This window comes from Myodes glareolus, chromosome 22 (assembly GCF_982192425.1).
Source record: "Myodes glareolus chromosome 22, mMyoGla1.1, whole genome shotgun sequence".
In the NCBI taxonomy this organism is placed as follows: domain Eukaryota; kingdom Metazoa; phylum Chordata; class Mammalia; order Rodentia; family Cricetidae; genus Myodes; species Myodes glareolus.
The window spans coordinates 58,220,209-58,240,988 of NC_142047.1; the positions used below are offsets into that span (position 1 = coordinate 58,220,209).

At 47.3% G+C, this 20,780-nt stretch overlaps 1 protein-coding gene across 4 annotated transcripts in view; it reads left to right on the plus strand.

Moving 5' to 3' along the window:
• Positions 1 to 11,593: 11,593 nt before the first annotated feature.
• Nrp1 (neuropilin 1) overlaps positions 11,594 to 20,780 on the plus strand; it is a 143,338-nt gene continuing 134,151 nt past the window's right edge. For 3 of the 4 annotated variants that reach the window (XM_087900676.1, XM_087900678.1, XM_087900677.1), the window contains exons 1-2: positions 11,595 to 12,154; positions 15,727 to 15,901. In XM_087900676.1, coding sequence (XP_087756802.1) covers positions 12,082 to 12,154; positions 15,727 to 15,901 — 248 coding nt within the window. In that variant the 5' untranslated portion in view covers positions 11,595 to 12,081. Of the gene's footprint in view, positions 12,155 to 15,726; positions 15,902 to 20,780 lie in introns of all 4 variants that reach the window. The other variant, XM_087900679.1, reaches the window with a different exon arrangement.

Here is a 20,780-nt window from a genome sequence, read left to right on the forward strand (position 1 = left end):
GTCTTGCCTTCACCCACGTTGGCTGGGTAAATCTTTCCCTGAGTATTTAACTTAGAGGAAACGACTCAGTGCTTGATATTCAAACATGAGACCCTGACATCAATCCCCAGAATCATGGTAGGGTTTGTTGCTATATGCTTGTATTCCCAGCATATATTTCCATCACTAGTGAGACAGAAGCAGAAGTGGGGGGTGCGTCCCTGGTGCTCACCAGCCAGCCTGCTTAATCTACTTGCTGATCACTACATCAATGAGAGACCTTGTCCCAAAAACCCAAAGTTTAAGATCCTGAGAAATAGTGTGTGAAGTAGTCCTTCAGTGCACGCGCGCGCGCACACACAAACACGTGCGTGCACACACATACATTTAATTTATGTAATTCCCAAAGACCCTTCATGAAATAAAATCTTGTGTTCTCCACTGAAGGAGGATACCAACTTGCTTCATAGCTAAGAGAACCCAGCAGAGAAGCGTTTGGGTGCGAGGTGTCCGTGTGCGTTCTGTGATCCCTTTGCTGTGTTTTCTTCTGTGGTCTGAGCTGTTCCCAGTTCTGTTTTGTTATCGTTTTTCCACACTGGAAGTTGAAAGCATGTGCAGACAGATGACATCGTCTATCAGCGCGCTGTGGTTGGTGTTAGGGCCACAAATAGTTCAGAACATGCTGAGTCAATTCTGAGCCCCAGGAACAGAGAGCGGCCGGTATCGCGACAGCTATTCATGCATGGTCCCAGCGGGACCCCCTTGTATTCCCAGCCTCCAGCCCAGGGTGGTGCAAACCTACTGTCCAAACCGCTCACAAAGCAAGAAAGTCCTTCAGCGTGGCTGCTTCGAAGATTCGGAGAGATCACCAAATTCTACCCCCCCCAAGCCTGGGAGTGCAAGGCTAGCAGTGACCCCCCGCACACAGTTTCAGGCTGAAGCAGCAGCCTTTTAAGGCTTCTGATGGTAACAGGTCTTAGTCTTTCTGTCAACTCGACAGGATCTCGGCTTACCTGGGAGACAAATATCCAGGCATCTGTGAAGGAGTATAGTGTGTAGATTAGGTCAATGGAGGTGGGAGGGGAGAGGGAGAAGGGGGGATAGGGAAGTGGAGAGGGGCGAAGGGAGAGCCCACCCTAAATGTGGGTTGTGGCATCCCACATAAATAAAGAGGAAAGGTGAGCTGGGGACCAGCATTCATCTCTCTGCTTCGTGATTGTAGACACAATGTGACCAGTTGCTGCAGGCTCCTCCCACTATGCTAGCCTCCCCGTGATGGACTGTGCCTTCGGAGTGTGAGCCGAAATCAATACTTTCTTTTTTACCTGGTTTTGGTCCAATGCTTTGTTACAGCAGAAAGAGAAGTCACCCGCCAAGTCCTCTTGACTCCATCTCTGAGGCCCTTCCTCCTCTCAGCTGGATAAGTGTTGGATGAGAGAAATGCTGTCTGCATCCTTCTCCCGGTGACTGCCTCCCATAGGACAGCCAGATTCAAACTGCTTCACTGCCCTCCCCGTCTCAACGACAGCTGGACCACACAGGTTCACCCAGGGGACTCCCAGTCACTGTAAGCCTGTGTCGAGCTCTCCCTTGCCACGCTTAGCCTACTGGCTACAACTCGTTCCACTCTGGGAGCACCTTGACTCCCAAGAGAGTTTCTGCTAACAAGCCTTTCGGGCTGGGTTGTGCCTCACCTGCTGGGTGGGCTTGTGTGTCCCTGACAGTCATTTCTTTCCAGCTGCTGGCACGTACTGCTCTCTTCTCCTGGTGTCTGTGGGTAATGGAATGCTTCTGTTAGTCTATGGGTCCCACTGAGCTGCCCGCTGTGGGTCACCAAACTGACACCCCTGACCACAGCTTCTGTCTTGCTCGGGATCCTCCTGCCTGTCTTGGTAGAAACAAACTGAATGCAGGCTAGATAACAAGTAGGATTCCCATAAAAGGGATGCATGCCCATGAATCAGAACAGGGACACTAGGCTGTTCACAAGAATGAACGTACCTCTGCCCGTCCTTGAACACCCATCATCAGAACCAAGAGATAGAGACACCTCGAGACCAATTTAGGGGAAAGAACAAGAACGCGTTCAGAACGGCAGCAAGAGCCACCAGCGAGTGGTGAGTGACCCTAACAGTGCTCATGGGTGTGGGGGGGTCTTCTGTCATTAGCGTCTCCTCTGTCTCTGTCACTTTTCCTACCTCTCATTGAAATATGTACTTTAAAACTTTCCAAAAAGGTCGCATTTTATTTGTGGGAGGGTTTTTTTCTAATTTTTAATTTAATTGAATTTAGTGTGAGTATGTGTACACGCATGGACACCCACATGCCATGACTAGGATGTGGCAGTCGGGGCGGCACATGAGTGCTGGCTCATTTCTTCTGCTGAGGGTTCCAGAGATTAAACTCAGTTCAGCAGATCCGGCTTCAGGTGCTTTTACTGGCTGTGCCATCTCACCAGCCCAAGGTCACATCTCTTAAAGGGACAAGCTGGCAGGTGTGTGTGTGTGTGTGTGTGTGTGTGTGTGTGTGTGTTCTAAATAGAGCTCGAAGCTGTGGAGTGCTTCTTTTGTTGCAAGACTCTATAGACATAGTCAAGAAACCAGATCATATGGGATTTCCAAAATAACAGGTCATTCCAAGCCTTTCCTTGTATGATGCTAGTATGTGATAACCTTTCCCCTGGAGTTCACCAGCCACACTCCTGTGAAGACTATACTGCTAAGCTTACTATTTTATAGATGCTTCCTAGGCAGTGTCTACATGGAAATATCCCCACTCTTCATTTTTCCCCTCAAACGTTGTTTACAATTCCTGAGCCTAGTAGAATAGAATAGTCTGATTCCCAGTCTGTACTGCATTGTGATTCGGAATTTTTGCAAGACCATTCTAGAACATTCTTTACCTTTAAAACCTTTTCTACATGATTCATAGCTTTTGGGGACTGTGGACCCTCAGACCCTGAATTTCCTGTGACCCCCTGCCTGCTGGAGTAAACAACTTGTTTTCCTATGCTTGCAGCTGCTCTGAGCAGGAGACCCTCAGGAGTTCCTCATGGCAGGAGAGTGGTTTCTGGTGGGCTTGCAGCTGAGAGTTAGGGTGTGATCATTAGTCAAGGGTACTGCAAATCTAGTCAAATTGGCTAACAATCACAACGATGAAAACAGAGATGAAGTTAAAAATTGACTTCATTTGCTGTGTAGTCTCATAGGGAGGTCAATAGAGCATGCGCTTCCAGTTTTGAAGCTGCATTATAAAACACACACACAAAGAAAACTCACCACAACATACAACCACCAACCATATTAAAACTAAAACCAGAGCATGCTGTATTTTCTCACTTGCAAACAGCTAAGGGTAGCAAAGAGAGAGAGCTGGCTGTGGGATGTGGGGAAGCAACTCAGGGGTGAAAAAGCTCGAGAACCTGAGGTCCAAACACCAGCAACAATGGAAAAAGCAAGGGCCAGCGGCACAGACCTGCCTGTAATCCTGGAGCTGGGGAAGTCGAGACAGATAGATCTTGGGCCATTTTTGGATTGTCAGTCTGGGCAAACCAGTGAGCTCCAGGTTCAGTGAAAGAATGTGTCAAAAAATAAAAAGAGTGTAGGCTGGTGAGATTGCTCACTGGGTAAAGGCACTTGTCCTCCCAGCCTTGGGACCCAAGTTTGATCTCTGCAATCTGTGGATGAGAGAAGAGAAGCAATACCACAAAATTGTCCCAGACCTCTACATGCAGGCTGTGGCACTGGAACTCACACATACATCATGCAAGTGCACACATATACACATTAACCATACACATAATTATAACATAAATGTTTTTTATTGAGAACCGACTGGTGAACAAGCCAGAGGAAGGCATGTCTAGCCATCACATGCACATAAATGCACACACAAGCAGGTGGCTTGTGGGTATGTGCCTATCCCTAGTCTGGCATATTCCCCTTTTCTTTTTTGGTCACAGAATCCAAAGATTCATTTCTCGGTTGCCTCTTTACACACTGTATTTTTCCATCTGATGCCCACCGCCAGGGTGGGCAGCCTGGAATGCTTTTCTTGAGCAATTGATTGGCCAGGGACTATATATGCAATCCACACATCAAGCAAAAGATACGGGATAATCACACCTGTAGGGAGGAAATATCATGACCCCAAACTTTTCTCTACGATGTGACTTTGAGAAGTCCTCTGATGCGTGGGCTATTATTTCCACCTTTGTCTTGCTTGGAGCATGCCCAAGAATCGAGCCACCAGATGGAAATACAGGTGACCTCCCACTGACTGGCATCTCTGTGATCTTTGGTTCCAGTTCCATCTCTGCATGAAGCCAGATCTGTGCCCTGACTGCCTAGCCACAGCCATTAATTCACTTTTCTGGTTGAGCTAGTCTAACTTGTACTTGCTTGTGACTCTGTGTGTGTATACATGTCTGTGTATATGCATGCATGCGGTATGCGGAAGCTAGAGCACAAACTCATGTGTCATTCCTCAGGAGCTCTTTACCTTGATTTTGAAGACAGTTTTTCACTGTTCTTGAACTTGGCTAGTTTATGTTGACTGGCAAACAGGCCCCATGGACCTGCCTGTCTCCACCTCTCTAGCACTGGGATTATAAGCATGTGCCACAAAGCCTGACTGTTAAAAATATGGGTGTCTTAGTTACTGTTCTATTGATGTCAAGAGACACCAAGGCAACACTTACAAAAGAAAGCACTTAATTATCTTTCTGGTTTCTGCAAGTCAAACTGTCTCTGGGAGAAGAAAGACAAGAAAAAGCAGGGGCAGCCCTTCCCAAAGAATTTCCTTTGCTGTCCCCAGAGCCAGTTCCTGCTGGAGTGTGGGGTATCTCGCAGGCCTCCAAAGCTAACCTGTTCCACTAGCAGGCCAGAGTGCTCTGAAAATATGAGCCTCTAGGAAAGCCTGCTTTTTCCGCATGACTGCTTCGTGTCACCTATGCCTTGGTGTGGCATTGCAGCAAGTCCCTCAAGACGGGGCATTTTGTGGCTGGAAACCAACCCACAAGTATTAATGCATCACTTCTCACAAAGGAAGGAAGGTGCCGTGACACCCTAATGACTTAACAAAACAAATGGGAGAAGACGCAAAAGTGGCCGGTGACGGTCTGCCAGCTGGCTTGACTGAACTATCATAGCGAGAAATTGCATGGCAATTTTTAAAAGCCGCACATATCTCTGAAAAAAAAATAGCTTAGTGATGATGCTGAGTGGAGGCTTCACAAGCTGAAGCTGTGCTCTGGTGGTCTCACAGACTCGCCCAAAGGAAGCTGCATGGCACATGTAAAGTCTAACATCTTAAATACTTGAGCTGTCTTTAGGAGGGTAATGAATGAAGGGGAATGGAGGTAGAGGAAAGAAAGACATCATTATTGTTGAAGAGCTATGTGACTGTGAGGTGAGGGGAATATTCCCTGCATAGCAGCAGACACATTTATTTATTTGTTGTAAATAATAGCAGAAAAAATTGTTTTATAGAAGAAGACACTTACTGAGAATCCTTCTTGAGTCATGAAAGTTGAAACAATATCATTAATCCTGTATTGCTGTACATCACGAGTTAAGCAGACTGCTGTATGAAAAAACAGCATAGTGTTCTGGGAAAATGTGCTAATGTGTTCCAATCCCAAATGTGAATTTTTATAAAAGTCACCGACAGAGCAAGGACAAATAGTAGGCTCTCTGGTCAGCACGGTCCCCATGTTGGTATCCCTAAAGCTCATTGACCAGCCTGCCTAAGGTAATCAGCCAGCTCCATGCCAGTGAGATCCCCTCAAATAAGACAGGAACACACAAGTGTGCATTCCCTGACCCACACCCCCAAAATAAATAATACAGGTTTCCAAAAGTTCTGCTTATGGCCTCCTCCTCTATTCCCTTCAGAACGCCGTCCTCCCTGCCACCTCGCTGCTGTCACCTGCAGTTTGGTGATGCATCACACTCCCAGCCACGAAGCCAAGCAGCTTTGGGTTGTAAATTCATCCGATTGCCTCAAAGGGACAAACACTGAAACTAGCCAAAGTCCAATGTTCTTCCAAGACAGCCTTCTTCAGTGTCCGCGCCTGTGTGGCCGGTAAGACTCCTATAGTTGTGGAGGATTGAGTCCTGCTGGGTCATTCTTGACAACACCTGCTCCTTTGTTGCCATAGCAACCTGTCTGTCCAGTTAGCTTCATGCTCTAACTGCACTTCTTGCTCCCCCTTCCTTCCCACTGAGTGTTCCAGTGCAGTACATCAAAGCTCACCTGACTTCTTCCCATATTCCACAGATCACTCACTTTCCATGCAACTGCCGGAGTGGTGGAATAAAAAAGAAAAAAGAAAACTGTTGTTCTAGAATAAATTAAACAATTCTTAACTGCATTTTGAAGCCTTCTTTCTTTTTCTTCCTCTTGACAGCATATCAGGTAGCCCAGGCTGGCTGCAAACTCCCATAGACAAGGATGACCTTGAACTCCTGATCCAGAGGGCCAGGATTGCAGGTAGGCACTGTCCTGCCTGATTTTTGTGTGGTGCTGGGATTCAACCCAATGTTTGCATGCTAGGAAAACGCTCTGCCTGTAGCAGGCTTTCTCTTGGGCCAACCAGCTCCCAAATAAAGACACAGAGATTGTGAATCATTCTTACCGTATGCTTATCCCATTAGCTCTTATAACTTATTTTAAGTTGTTTCTCTTCATTTACATGAAAGCCTTGGGGCTTTCTATCTTTCTTTCATTTTGTATGCCCTACTTTTCCTGTTTCTTCTGTGTCTGGCTGGCTGGCTGACTGACCCCTGGCTGTCCTGGCATTCTTTTCTCATTTTTTTCTCTTGAGACTAGATTCCTCTTCCTACTTATTTTCTCTGCTCGCCAGCCCCACCTATCCCTCCTCTGCCTAGCTATTGGCTGTTCAGATGTTTTATTAGACCAATCAGGTGCCTTAGGCAGACAAAGTAAAACGAATGCAACACACCTTTAAATAGTTAATGTTCTACAACATCTACCAACTGAACTACATCAGCGGCCCAGTTTTGAGCTCCTGGCTGGCTAGTTTAATAATGACTTTATTGATCTTTCAGCATTCTTTATAATTTTATTTTCTAATCCCTTGGAACTATGGTTAGATTTTAAGTGAGTAGCCATTCCCCTGTTTTGATTGCCCAAATTGAATTGCAAAGACAAAATTCCCATTCGGAAATTTTGCATTTATTCTCTCTAATGATGTTTATAATTTGTTTGTTGAGTTTGTTTGTTTGTTCTGTTTGGTTTTGTCTCCCCAGTTCAGAGAGAATTCAGCCAGGCGGTGTGCTGTGCACCATGTAGTGGCAACATGTTGGCATGTTGGTGACTTGCTCAATCTCAACCAACCCCTGCCCCAAAAAGTAGGCCACGGGAGGCAGATTAACCTCTGGCTACTGTTTCAAGCCAAACACAGTTTTCAAAATCTAACCTCAGGCTCTACAAAGGCAGAGGCTCTACCTGCAGGATTGAAGTTTAGTGCTGACTCCCTGTCAGGGAGAATGCACATCTCAAATACACACATGCTTTAAAACTTAATCCTGAGATTTTCAGAAGCTTTCTCTTCCCTCGTACTTAGAGAAACAGAAACTGGGGCTAGAGGGATGGCACTGGGTGCACTTACCGCTCTTCCAGAGGACCTGGGTTTGGTTCCCAGCATTCACATTTGGCAGCTAACAATCATCTGTAATTTCAGCTTCAGGGCATCTGATACTTCTAGTCTATGGGAATCCGCACTCACATATGCACACCCATGCGCAGAGACATACCTACACATACTAAAACTTAAGTTACTCTAGAAAGAAACAAAACTGAAGATTCATGTCATCCACTTTCTTTTGCCACTTCATATTCAGATACTAAACATAGCAGGAGCCCCGAAAGACTTTCACAGGACATTTGTCTCATAAAAGCCTTCTTCTAAGGGAATTGCTTCATTTTTATGGCTTTAAATTCTGTTTAATTGTGTATACATATGTGTGGGTATATGCACGTGCGTGCAAGTTCCTGCAGAGTTTGGAAGGCAGTGTTGAATCCCTGGGAACTGTAGGGCGAGGTGGTCCTGAGCGACTCAGTGTGGGTGGGGAGAAGCGAACTTGTGAACCTGGGTCCTCTGAAAAGGCAATACCTTCCCTTTTACCACTAAGCCATCTTTCCTGTTCCAAAGGGAATAGTTTTTTTTAGAAGTTTCTTTCTTATTTTTTTGAAGACAGTGTCTCATGGAATCCAGGCTAACCCCCAGCTCACTCTGGCCTTGTAAATCTGTATCCTCCAGCCGCTATTCCAGAGTGCTGGGGTTCGAACCCCATACCACTGCATGTGGCTATAAATTGTAATTTCCAATCCTTTCCAGGCTTCTCTTCCTGTACGGCAGATGTTGGTTAGCACCTAAGAACACTTGATTGTTTTTCTGTATCCATAGGTTTGACTTTTAAAACAGCATAATGCAAACTCTCCACTGAACTTGATTTGGTTTTGAGCTACACTGGGATTCCCACGTGGTACCAACCTGAAGTACCAGGTGGCTCCAGAGGTCTTCTGGGAGCAATGACTCTCTTATTTCTGGCAAATTGATAGGGCTTGGTGAAATGAGCAGGGCACTTCCACCCAGCTGGTTCTTCCTGGGGAGGCCAAGATCTGCCCTGCTCAAACAGGCCTCCTGGGCCCCTGAGGTGGTCCTGACCGGCAGCCTCTGTCCTGCAGCCTCTGTCCTGCAGCCTCTGTCCTGCACTCTGTTAGGGCAGCAGACAGATAAATCACCCCATATGTGGCAGCAGGCCCTATCTCCTCAACAGATCTGTGATACCAAGAAGAGGGATGTGTGCATAAGACCAAAAAAAAAAAAAATCAAGCTAGGAATACTGCCAAATTCTTCCTCTGTCTCACACTTGCGCTCCTATAAAGCCAGTCTGTCTCCCTGGGTGGAGAATTGCAGATATCTGAGCCGGCCCCTCTCCACCTAGTGCAGTCTTATAGCACAGGGAAAGGCTGTTAGCCAGAACGGTTAGCAGTATAGCAACGAACTAGCTGCTAATTATTAATTAGGGCGGCCCGGCGTCATTTCGCAGTACCAACTATGGAAAACAAGGCGTCTAGGAAAGCCTCAGATAAGCGTGGCCCTGGAAAATCGGAGACAGAGTTTAAGTCTGTCTCCCCTAAAGTGCATAGGGCATGCCTTAGCGGTTAGGGAAAGGCTGACAAGAGTCCTTGGTGGCTGAGCCAGAAAACCAGGGGTCCTTCCCCAGACTCCGAGCTTTGGAAGCCCTTCCCCTCTCCTGTTTCTGGGTATGGAAACTGTCCCTCTCGGGGTACACCAGTTGTGGGCCTGGGCTCTGGGAAAATGCACTCGCAGCAGGAGTGGGGGTAGGGGAATTACATGCTGTTTCCCCAAAACATTGGCCGCTCAAGTGTCCCGCGTGTGCCCCCTAGCTCACCCGACCCAGGGCAGACTGCCTAAATACCGCTCTGCTTGCGCATTGGACGTCCTCTTTGGAAAGGGATAGGGATCTGGATCGCCATAGCTTCGACCGGTTTTCCCTTCTCTGTCGTCCTGAGCGGCGCCCGGCCCTTGACTCCAGGGCTAAGGTGGCTCAGGGTCGCCCAGAGTCTGAGGCTCCCTCGGCAGTTCAGTTGGAATTGGCAGGGATGCACCCGGCGCCTGGCGTAGGGAGGCGGGGACACGCGCTCCCGGTGGCAGGGCGCCAGGGCTGTCCCCGGCCGCTGTAGTTCCCCGGCTCTGCCCTGGGCGCGGCTGACGCCTAGACTGCCTGCAGAGGGCCTATCGCCCCGCGACTGCCCCTTCCGCTGGATCCAGGCGTTTGACTCCCGGAGCGCCCAACCCACCCGAGCCTCCAACGGATCTGAGAGCCCAGGAGGAAGCCAGTGGCGACCCACGGAGGCGCTTCGGGACAGAGCTGGCTCGCTGTGCCCGGGGGAGGGGAGCAGGGGGGGCAGGGTGTGTGTGGGGGGAGGTGCCGTGGGGAAAGGGTGGAGAGGAGAGGTTGCGCTGTAGGCGGAGCCGGGTCACCAGGGCCGGAAAGAAGGCTGAGTCCAGCACGGGAGCCCAAGCTGCAGCTCCGCGCTTCGCACAAGCTTCAGTCCAGTGCCCAGCCCAGACACCCAGGGCAGAGTCTTGGCCAGAAGCACCAGTGTCCTGGGAGTCCTTTCTCCTTGACTGACCCTAGTTTATCAGCCAAAACCTTTGACCAGAGTCTCCTAGCCAACATTCCTAAATCTTTGCCAGCCCTTGCACCAGGTAGGAGTCGTTCTCTGTGATGGCCATGAGTCTATAAATGTCACTTCCCAGAAGGCTCATGACCTTTTCACCTTCTTCACCAGCTCCTTCGGAGGGCGACGAGCCCGGTTAAGTGCTTGATCAGAGGCCGCAACCAGTTTAAGTCCCTGGGTTGTCCTTGCTATTCGTACACCAAACACCACCTGCTGCAGTTCTCGGAAAGCCCTGGAGGAGGGAACCGGACGAGATGGGGGGGGGATGGGGGGAGGCAGCACACTGCAGACGCCCAGGACGCACCTCCTTGTGGGTTGGAGGGCTAGTAGGCACAATTCCCTGCAATCTAAAGCTGGCACTAGGAGACCCATGCCAAGATCATTCAGTCCCCCCATCCCCGGTTCTTGCCAGTCTTGTACCTTCCTTGGGATGTAAAGAAACGGGCCCCTCGACCCCGGATTCAGAATTCCTGGAGCACCTAGGTTTCTACGTGGCTGGTCAGTGTCTGTTGGCGGCTGCCCCCTAGCTGAAAGGCGCGCCACCACCCATCCTCCTGGTTCATTAACCCCAAAGGAGAGGGCATCAAATCTCTGGGAACAATGCAGCCTGCAGCGTCGGGGGGCGGGAGGAGGCGGCGGCACCCATTCTCGCGCCTTAGCGCAGGGCGAGGAGGCCTTGCTCGGCTGCAGCCAGGTTCCGCGCTCCCAGAAGGTCTGCCTATGCTTTACGTGGCAGAGACACGGTCGCAGCTCTCTGGGCTCAGCGGCGCGTCTCCCACAACAGCCAGGCTTTCTTCTCCTCGTCTACAGTTCCACTCCTAAGGTCCTGAAGCGTCTGCCTGCTTCCCGCCCCAACCCTCAGGCTGGCATCTGGGAAGTGGACGTGGGGACTAGCTCAGAGATCCTCACAACCCGGGGTGCGGGTGCCTGGGGATTTGGAGTTCCGTGAAGTAGCCGCTAACCCCGGGCTCTCGGAACTCCTTGGCTCCGGGATCCTCGCCTACTGAAGCAGCCTAGCTCAGTCGTGGGGTGCAAAGAAGCACGCCGAGGTAGACTAGCTGGACTCTGGGGCTGGTACCGCTCGCCTTTCCCCCTCCTGACATACGTGCGTCCTTGCGTTCTGGGTTCTGACAACCTGCGCCCTCCGCGCCCTTCATCCCGTTGAGAGCACCGCAGGGTATGGGGTGGGGGAGCCTAGCCAACGCACCGGGAAAGCACGCCTAGGGAAACTTGAGTGTCTGAGTCTCCAGCCAGCAATCGCTGGCGGAGCTGTGCGGGGAGGGGGCGGGAGGAAGCGAGGGAAGGGCTCTGGGAGGGAGGGGGAGGTCGGAGAGGGAGGCGGGTGCCAGTGGAGAAAGTCCTCGCTCTCCCGCTCATCTTTTCATTGCTCTCTCTCCTTCCCGCAGACAACCCGGACCTCCTCTGGGCGCCAGCTCCTCGGCTCCAACCCGTCCAGAATCAAGCGGGATTTTTTTTTCCCCTCTAGAAATTGGCTTTGGTGTGTCGCCCGCCCTCTCCCCTCCTCTTCTCAACTCCTCCCCTCTTTTTTTTTCTCCTCCTTCTTCTTCTTCCTGAGACATGGCCCGGGCAGTGGCTCCTGGAAGAGGAACAAGTGTGGGAAAAGGGAGAGGAAATCGGAGCTAAATGACAGGATGCAGGCGACTTGAGACACAAAAAGAGACGCGCTTCTCGGGGATTCAGGCAGTGCCTCGCCGCTAGCCTTCCCCGCCAAGACCCGCTGAGGATTTTATGGCTCTTAGGCGGACTTAAGAGCGTTTCGGATTGTTACGATTTCGGTTTGCTGGGCTTTCGTCCGCGCAATCGTGTTCTCCCGCAGCTGCCTTGGGACTGGCTCGGCAAAGGAGGATGGAGAGGGGGCTGCCCTTGCTGTGCGCGGCGCTCGCCCTGGCCCTCGCCCCTGCTGGCGCTTTCCGCAGCGGTAAGTGACAGGCTGAGGTGTGAGCGACCGGAGGATCTGGGGCTGCCGGGTCCCCTCCGGCGGTGGGCTTCCCGCCCCGGTCGTGGGACGCGCGCACAGCTACCGGGCGCAGGAAACTTGCCTGCACTAGGAAGAGAAGTCAGGGCCTCTGGGTCAGGAGGACCGCAAGCCCTCGGCACCCTGCTCCAGTGGGTTACTAGCTGTGGGCTTCTCCTGCCAGTTTCGCGGCAGAGCTCCCTACCTTCCCAGATCAGCACACCAATTATCTTAATAATGTTTCCTCCCAGAGGCAATTAGATGAGACTCCTTTTCAAAAATCTGATGGCTGCTGAGAGTTAATGAACACTTCACCGGGAGGACTTCCTGGTTCTCCTCACAACTACCCCTGCTCGGTTTCCTCTGGTGGGCGACACCGACAGATAGTGGTCAGTCTTGGCGGCCGCCAGGACTCTCTTCCCCGCCTTTACAAACCATCCGTGATCCGTCCGGAGTATGAATGAAAGTCACGCTGTCAATAAAGGGTTTGGATCTATTCAGTGTAAGGCGGCAGCATATCTGAGAATCCCTAGCCCAGTTGGCTTTAAAAACCACTCTACTAAGTAATGAAAGGCAGTCCTAGGTATAAACAGTGCCTTGGAACCTATAGTGTGTTTAAAACGGGATCCGGTACAAACGTGTTTCACGTCGCCCCGGAAAAGTGCTGAAGGCCAGGCTAGAGCTGATCCAAACAGTATATCTTCAGCATTATTATTAACTAATGGCCAAATATTTACTTTTGTCTGGCTTAGATTCCAATCAAAGCAATTAGGAGAAAAGTGCATCTACTACTTATTGTGGTATATTGTTTTAATAAGAGGAGGGCTCTACCAGGAAGAGTTTATTTAAATCAATCCTTTATGGTAGAAGTTAATCTCCTTAATGCGCTTTCCCCAGGTTTTGTGACTTCAGAGGCAGATCTCTCCCAACAGGTACCAAACAGTTCTCAAAAGATAGGCAAAAATTTTGTGAATGCGGCTGGAGTTCAATTTATTAATGAAGTCGAGTTGGCGGAATCTTTCTATATACTCTGGCAGGGAAGCCAAACACTCAAAAAAATATCATGAATGTGGAGTTCAATTTGTTAATGAACCTGAGTTGGTGGAGTGCTTATGCACTCTGGCAGGGGATAAAATATCATTTCCCTCTCACCAAAAGAACTCAAATGTTTAGACCTCAAAACGGGTGTCCTTCACAGCTCCTGAGGTTAAAGCAGTGGTTCTCAGCCTTCCCGATGCTGCCACTCTGTAGTACAGTTCCTAATGTTGTGGTGACCTCCCCTCCACCATAAAATTACTTCCATTGCTACTTCATAGCTGTCATTTTGTTACTGTTATGAATCATGATGTAAATACTTTTGGAGACAGAGGTTTGTCGAGGGGGGCAGCAACCCACAGATCAAGAACCCCTGGGTTAAAGCCATGTTGGGGTACCCAAAGAATGGTCGTGATAGCCAATATGAAGAGCATTAAGATTTGTGTGGTTCTGAACAACACCGCACGCGCGTGCGCGCACACACACACACACACACACACACACACACACACTTTTTAATTTCCTTAACAGAAATCTGGGGAATGTTGAGAATTTGGGCTCCAGTCAGCTAAAACCCTGTTGCTATGCTTGAGGTGACCAGTGCCAGCACATGCCTCGGTAAGCCTGTGGTCCTCTTAAAGCCGTAGCCACCACCTCCCAGTAAGTGTCTACTAAATTAATTCATTAACCTTATTTAGGACTAATGGTCCAGAGTCATTAGGAATTGCTCTCTCCTAATCAAGTGTTAGAGAGACTGGCCAGAGTGTGGGAGTCCAGCAGTCCACATTATCTTATTACACTGCCACTTTCTCAGAAGTCCCAGATTAAAGTGCTCTGGTGTGGTACCCACTCCACCTCGCTGTCTTCTGAAGTGACTGTCTGGCGACTGCTTTATTTCACTCCCACAGCAGATGCCATGGTGGCTGCACAGAGCTGGAGGGACTTAATGAGCTGGGGGGGAGGGGGCGCAGTCTCTAAGATTTCTGCACAAATAGAATAATGCCAGAACCCCCACCGGATCACACCGCTGAGCTGGCTGGCATCATTCGCTGAGATTCTGGGTGTGGGTTGCAACACCCATCCTTCTTGCAGACCTCAAGCCTTTCGAAAGCCAATGGGAAGGGAATCTGCAAGGCCAACCCCCTCCGAGCTAAGAAACAGCCAGAAACATCTAGCAATTGGAGAAAACAACGTAATTTATATTGTCTTCTTTTTAATTTATGGGAAATGACTTCTGTAATGCATGTAGCTTTATGCATTTTTGATGTGCACTTCATCTTTCATTTCCATTTGACCTGGTTTTCCTGTAATAAAATTCCGTAGATTTATAAATTCATGCTGAGAGCAAAGAATGCCATTCTCTTTCCACGGGGAATCTATTAGATGTAATATTAAAATCTATATATACCATTACTGGATGTTTGTGATTGATAGGCTTATATATGTCAATGCTTTGTACCTGTTTCTATTACATAGTTTATGCACCAAATTTTTATTGCCCCAAATTAAGCATCAATAAATGGGGTGGCATTTACAGGCTGAGGCTCTCCTGTATGAAACCCATAATAAAAAGTGACAGTAGCGATCTATGGTGAATTGTAAACCAGCCCAGCGTCTGGCTTGTCTGGCTGATAGTCACTTCAGCATTTGAGTTTTTGTTGTGGTGGTTTGTTTTTTCAGTAAAGGCCCAGAAGTAGATAGTTTCTCTTTCCAGGGGTGTAAAAATGTAGCTCGCCATATGTGATACCCAGACCTCAGTGGCCAGGGCTTCCCCTAGCATCTAGTAATTAGAACTAATGCTGTACGTGGCTATTTATTTTTCTTTCTGCCCCGTGGCTTTGATCTGGTCGCCAAGGCTGAGCAACTTGGATAAGTGAAGCCAGTTCTTTCTGCCTCACCAGCTCCACTTTGTTCTCTGTTGATTTGAGTCTCAAAAGCGGAGATAACTCAGAATCACTCAGATTTACAGGCCGATAGAACAACAAAAGGAGGGTAGGCCACAGGCCAATCAAAGTCCTGGAAGACAGTCCCCACTGGTCAATGACACTGACCTGGCTTATCATCAAAAAGCCACTTGTAAGGAGTGGGACAGCATCTTCTAGTCACCTTCCATTTAGAACTCTTCTTTAATGTGATTACACTTCTCGGAAGATAATTAAGTCTAGCAGGAGCTCCCAGGGGGCTGTGTTAACATCAATTGAGGGGATTTAATGTTTTTAATGCTAGAAGACCTCTTTCTTTGGAAGGAACTGGGTGGGGGGTGGGAAAGCATCTCAAATCTCAGTAGGCTTTCTGTGGAAGCCACGCTCCTGGAGATTAAAGAGTGCTTCTTGGCGTTGTGGGGCTCTTCGTGTTCAGCATCACACGAATGACTTGTGGGGACCCTTTGGGGTTTCCCTTCACTGACAGAACGTTTGCTGATTGTCAATGCATATGTAAAGCTAGAAGACTCCACTGGTTGTGAGGGGGAAAGACCTGCTAAAATGTTCTTTTTGTTGCAGAAAAATGTGGCGGGACTATAAAAATTGAAAACCCGGGGTACCTTACATCTCCCGGTTACCCACATTCTTACCACCCAAGTGAGAAGTGTGCATGGCTGATCCAAGCTCCGGAGCCCTACCAAAGAATCATGATCAACTTCAACCCGCACTTTGATCTGGAGGACCGAGAGTGCAAGTAAGTGAAGGAGTTTGAACAGGGCGCCACAGCACCATCTAGTGGTTATGAGTGTCTGTGCGCGGTGGGTGTAAGAAAATGAATGGATCCCAACCTAGATCAGATCAAATATCAATGGCGTGGAAAAGAAGTAACAAGAGTCTGAGTTCTCCCAATATGTAAATGTATGATCGCTTGTCCTCTTTCTGTTGACATTTTTGGTTTGGGAAATCTTTTGTTAAGAAATGTATGATGCGTGTTTCTTTCTGGAACAAGTTTGGAGAAAAAGCTTGTGTTTTCTTAAATATTGTGGGTCACCAGTATACATTATCTGCAGATGGTGAAGTTGGATGTTTTTTAAACAAATCTGTGGCTCATTTAATGATTTTATAACTATGTTTCTCACGGCTGGAGAATTTAGCTAAGTGGCAGGGGTTACCCCAGCATTGATTCCAAAGATTGTATTGAGTTTGACATGAAAAAAAAAAAAAAAACCAAGTTGTCATGGGGTAGAAATAAAGTATACAAAGTGGATTAGACGATGGTTTGGTATTATTGTTAGTGTTTGTTTGTGGCAGGGTCTCAATGTGTAGCCCTAAATGGCCTAAGATGGCTTTGAACTTAGAGATACATATTCCTCTGCCTCTCAAGTACTGGGATTATAATATAGACATTTGCCACCATGTTGAGTTTAAGCAAGAATTTTAAATATTAGATTGCAGAAAGGTTTATGAAACTGGTTACAAACAATTGTGCAAATACAGTAAGGAACCTAGGTGTATATCAAGTTTGAATCCATCTGCTTTTCCTGGCTGTCTCCTTCAACTTGGAGTTACTAAACTTTAATCTATGTCAGATTTCATTATTGCAATATTTTACTGGAGAGATCATCTAAATGGTGCCTACTCTCTCTACCTGGAAGTCCTGGCATGTAGATGTAGAATTTCTGCTTGTGCAATGTGTGAGGTGGACCACTGAGGTCTTCATCGCTCACCGTGTTCCGTGTCCAGACAACACTACTTGGTGTCTTGCCTACCTGGTCTTATTCTGAAGTACTGTAAAGCGGGCAGTCTCCGATTTGGACTTGAATATTAATTAATCTTCATGAAGAAACAGGCCAATTCTTCTCCTTGCTTTGGACTTAACCATGTTGTAGACATGTACAGTGGTCAACGCTATTCTGCTGGCAGAACAGAGTAGTACGAAAAAACGTCCCACCTGTGTGAAGGACTCAACAACCTGTTGGTTTTATGGCGTGGTGGCAACCAGCTTTCCATTGTCGGGGCATTAAGGTGTCTACTTTACTCAGCATGTTAGTGCCCAGCAGATTAGCAAAAATCTACAGCCAGAGATGCATTTGTGGATAGTTGGCATGCATGATGGTGCAATGAAATTACTCTGATTGCAGCCTAACCAAGTCTCAGCCTTGGATTGCATTTTTGTCTTTTGTAGAATTAATAGAGTTCCAGTGCTTTCTAGAAAACAGGGAATTATCATTTTGTTGTTATTGTTGTTTGGAAGTTCTGGGGATCAACCCTATGGCTTCATGCACTCTAGGCAAACACCCCATAACCCAGCCACACCCCAGCTCGTTAGGATTCTTTATGGTGATTGTTAATACTGATGAAACTTGGATACCGTGTATTGTATTTATTCTTGCACCTTGACACTGTTTAAACTGTTGTAGGAGATATTTTCAAGAGACTCTGGCAACACGTGATTCCTTCCAAAATAAAGTGTTCTTAGATTTCAATAAACTTATGTTTACAGATTTCTGACCAGGAAATCGTGACCATGTAGATGTGTAAAAGAATAAAGATCTCTGAGAGATTGCTAGTCACCAGAGCTGGCATGGTAACAAATGCTCAGCCTGTTCTGGGGAGGAAGCAAGTCAGGTCCCTGATTTGTGGTTTAGCTCCTTTTCATGTCTTGAATGTTCCACCTTGGACTGTTTCCAACTTTTCAGGTGATGCAGTGGCAATGTATAGGGTGTGCATTCAGCAGCGGTTCTGAGAGTTGGTGTGTGCTGAGCCCAGCACACCCTGCAGTAGCAATTTGGGGGTGGAGACAATTGATAAAGTTTTACATATAGATAGTGCTTTTATACACACACACACATTAATATGAATACTAATACATTAGCACACAGGCTGTCTCAAGAAATTGATAGCAAAAAATGATGTATGGGAAACTTTATATTGCTATTTGTTATGATACAGGGTAGGATATGACAGCATTGGAGGACCACCTTTTTAGTTAATTTCCTTCCTTAAAAAAATAAACAATAAGGGGTTGGCAAGATGGCTCAGTAGGCGAGAGCCCTTGCTGTCAAACCCAAGTGATTGAATTCATTCCTTGGGAGCCTCATGGTAGAAGGAGAAACCTACTGCTAAAAGTTCTCCTCAGGCCTTCTACATTCACTGTGGACACAGGAAGGCACACACACACACACACACACACAGAGAGATAAACGAACACACACACACACACACACACACACGTACTATACCTACAACTTAAAAAGAAAAAGATTGTTTCCATAGGGGTTATATGGTGGTGAGATATGAGGAGGCTTGTTTATGGGGTTTGTATTTATTTGTTGCAGAATAAAGTGATCTCTTGGTTGTCACATCTCAGGCTCCATGGCCTGGAAGATGCTACCAGCATCTAAAAGCTGATTATTTTCTCTGGTGAATGCGGAGAGATTCTGCTCATGGGAAGTGCCTCTGTGCCACATTCTGGAGGGCAGTTGCACGGTCCTTTTCATAATGAAAAACTCCAAAACGTTACATGGAGAATGCCTTAAAAAACAAGAAGCCTCTTTCCAGATCCTACATGGCTTCTGGTCACTGTTGAGGGTGGCAATTAGGGTGGTTCATGTAGATGTGCTCAGAATCACAGCTTCAGCATCTACAGGTGCTCAGAATTCCCCCAGAAGGCAGAACACACAGCTTCTTTCAAAAATAGCTTCTATTGTTTCATCTTGTGTGAGGTTGTTTATGAAATAGTTAATAAAGAGAATTGGGGCTTCCAGGCCCCACTCAGCTGCACAGCAGGCTTGAGACAAGCTTGGGTGGCCTGAGACCCTTGTCTAAGAAAACAAGCAAACCAGTCGTTGTTCATGCTCCCCTTAGTTGAGATACTTAATGCTGCTCCCTTGTTGGCTGTAGTTTATAGCTAACAACAGCAATATGGCGTGTTATCCCGTGCTATTAGGTTACCGGTTAAATAAGGGTGCAAATGGGAAATCACTGAGAAGCTAAAGGCTCTCCACCAATACCTTTTCATCATGACTGTGCTATCAACAAATTGGTTATTGTTAGAACATATCAAAATATGAAAGTAAACATATGTCAAACTAAATTTATTGATCCTGTAATGGGTTGATTCTCATATAAATTCTTTTTCTTGAAATCGCCACTCTTTGTACCGCCAACTTTCACCCTGAGAAAGCCAGCAAGAAATCAATTTCTTGTAGCAGTCACTGAGGAGAAACATCTTTGAGATCCAAGGAAGCAATTCTCTTTCCTAGGGTGGCGGGCTGGATGCATAATTAGAACAGTCAACTAGTTCAGCAGGGGAAAATCTATATTTAAATTTTCATTGTTGTTTGCAATTATGTAAAAGCCATCATATAACTCTGACAATTCAGTGTATAGTCATGAGCTTTCCGTGTGAACAGGGCTGAGACTGACCTAGCTCATAAGTCAACTGTGGACTTTACACAGTAAGGGTTAGGTTCTCATGTGGCTAGAACGGGGGTGGGGGTCCCTTGGGGGAGACGAATGTGTAAATGATTGCTGGGGTTTTTTTCAACATGCAGCAGTCTATGTGGATGCTGCCATTCAATTGGGTTCACTACACACACTCATTGAAACCATGGTAATATGACCCCTTCCACTCTTTTATTGAACAAGGTGTGGTGTAAATCAGTCAATGAACAGACAGCAGAGCACCTGTCTTCCAGGCTAACGAGGGGCTCAGCTGGATGTCCTTTTGTCGATAGAAGAGACAACCCGAATGTTCTGAGAGGAGAAGGTGTTGAGGAGATGGCAGGGACGGTGACTTTTGTGCCTTTCACACGGGCCGAATCCCACATGTTTAGGAGGCATTAAAGCAGTTAGAAGTAGAGCAGCTAAGAAGGTCAGAGGAAGAAATCTCGGTTGTGCACTGGAAACGTCGAACCGCTCAGAGCTCCTGCTCCAAGGCTTCCTTCAGTGGTACAGGCAGACATCTTGAGTCTCATAAAACTTTATTTCTGTATAATAAACAAGGATGCCATTGACGAAGTAGTTAGGATTTATGAAACTTTCTCCGGCTTCCCAGCAATGCAGGCTATCAGCATGATAATTTATAATGGCTTGTGACAAATACTGCCGAGCCGAGAGGTGTGTGGTTACATTCAGATCGGATGTCTTTATCTGGGGAGCCATAAAAATTTCAGAGACATTGGCTTAAAAACATTAAGAAAATGAATGTGAAGCTGTGGAAGAAAAGCCTGCGAGGGTAGAGCTGGGGAAAGAGGCCAGCAGAGGGTTTGTTCTGGACGAGATCCTAGCTTCGCTCCACTTTCTTACTCACCAAGGATGCTTCTCGCTCTCTAACTTCTTTGGCCTTCTTCTTGGAATAGCGAAGGGTGGGAATGTTGCTGGATGCCATGGTGCTAAAGCAGCCTCTTGCTCCTGTGACTCCGTTGAATCATGGTGAAATTATAATTAAATAGAAATGATAGTCAAATCATGGAGAGATTGAGAGACATATATCATACCGTGTTTCCTTATTGCTACTTTTAAGTTTTCCTAAATGTTTACAAGCTTTGAAACACTGCTGATCTGATTTACTTTTGAAGAATACAAACCCATTTATTAAAACTTAATCTGCCCTTAGTCTCTTAAATCTG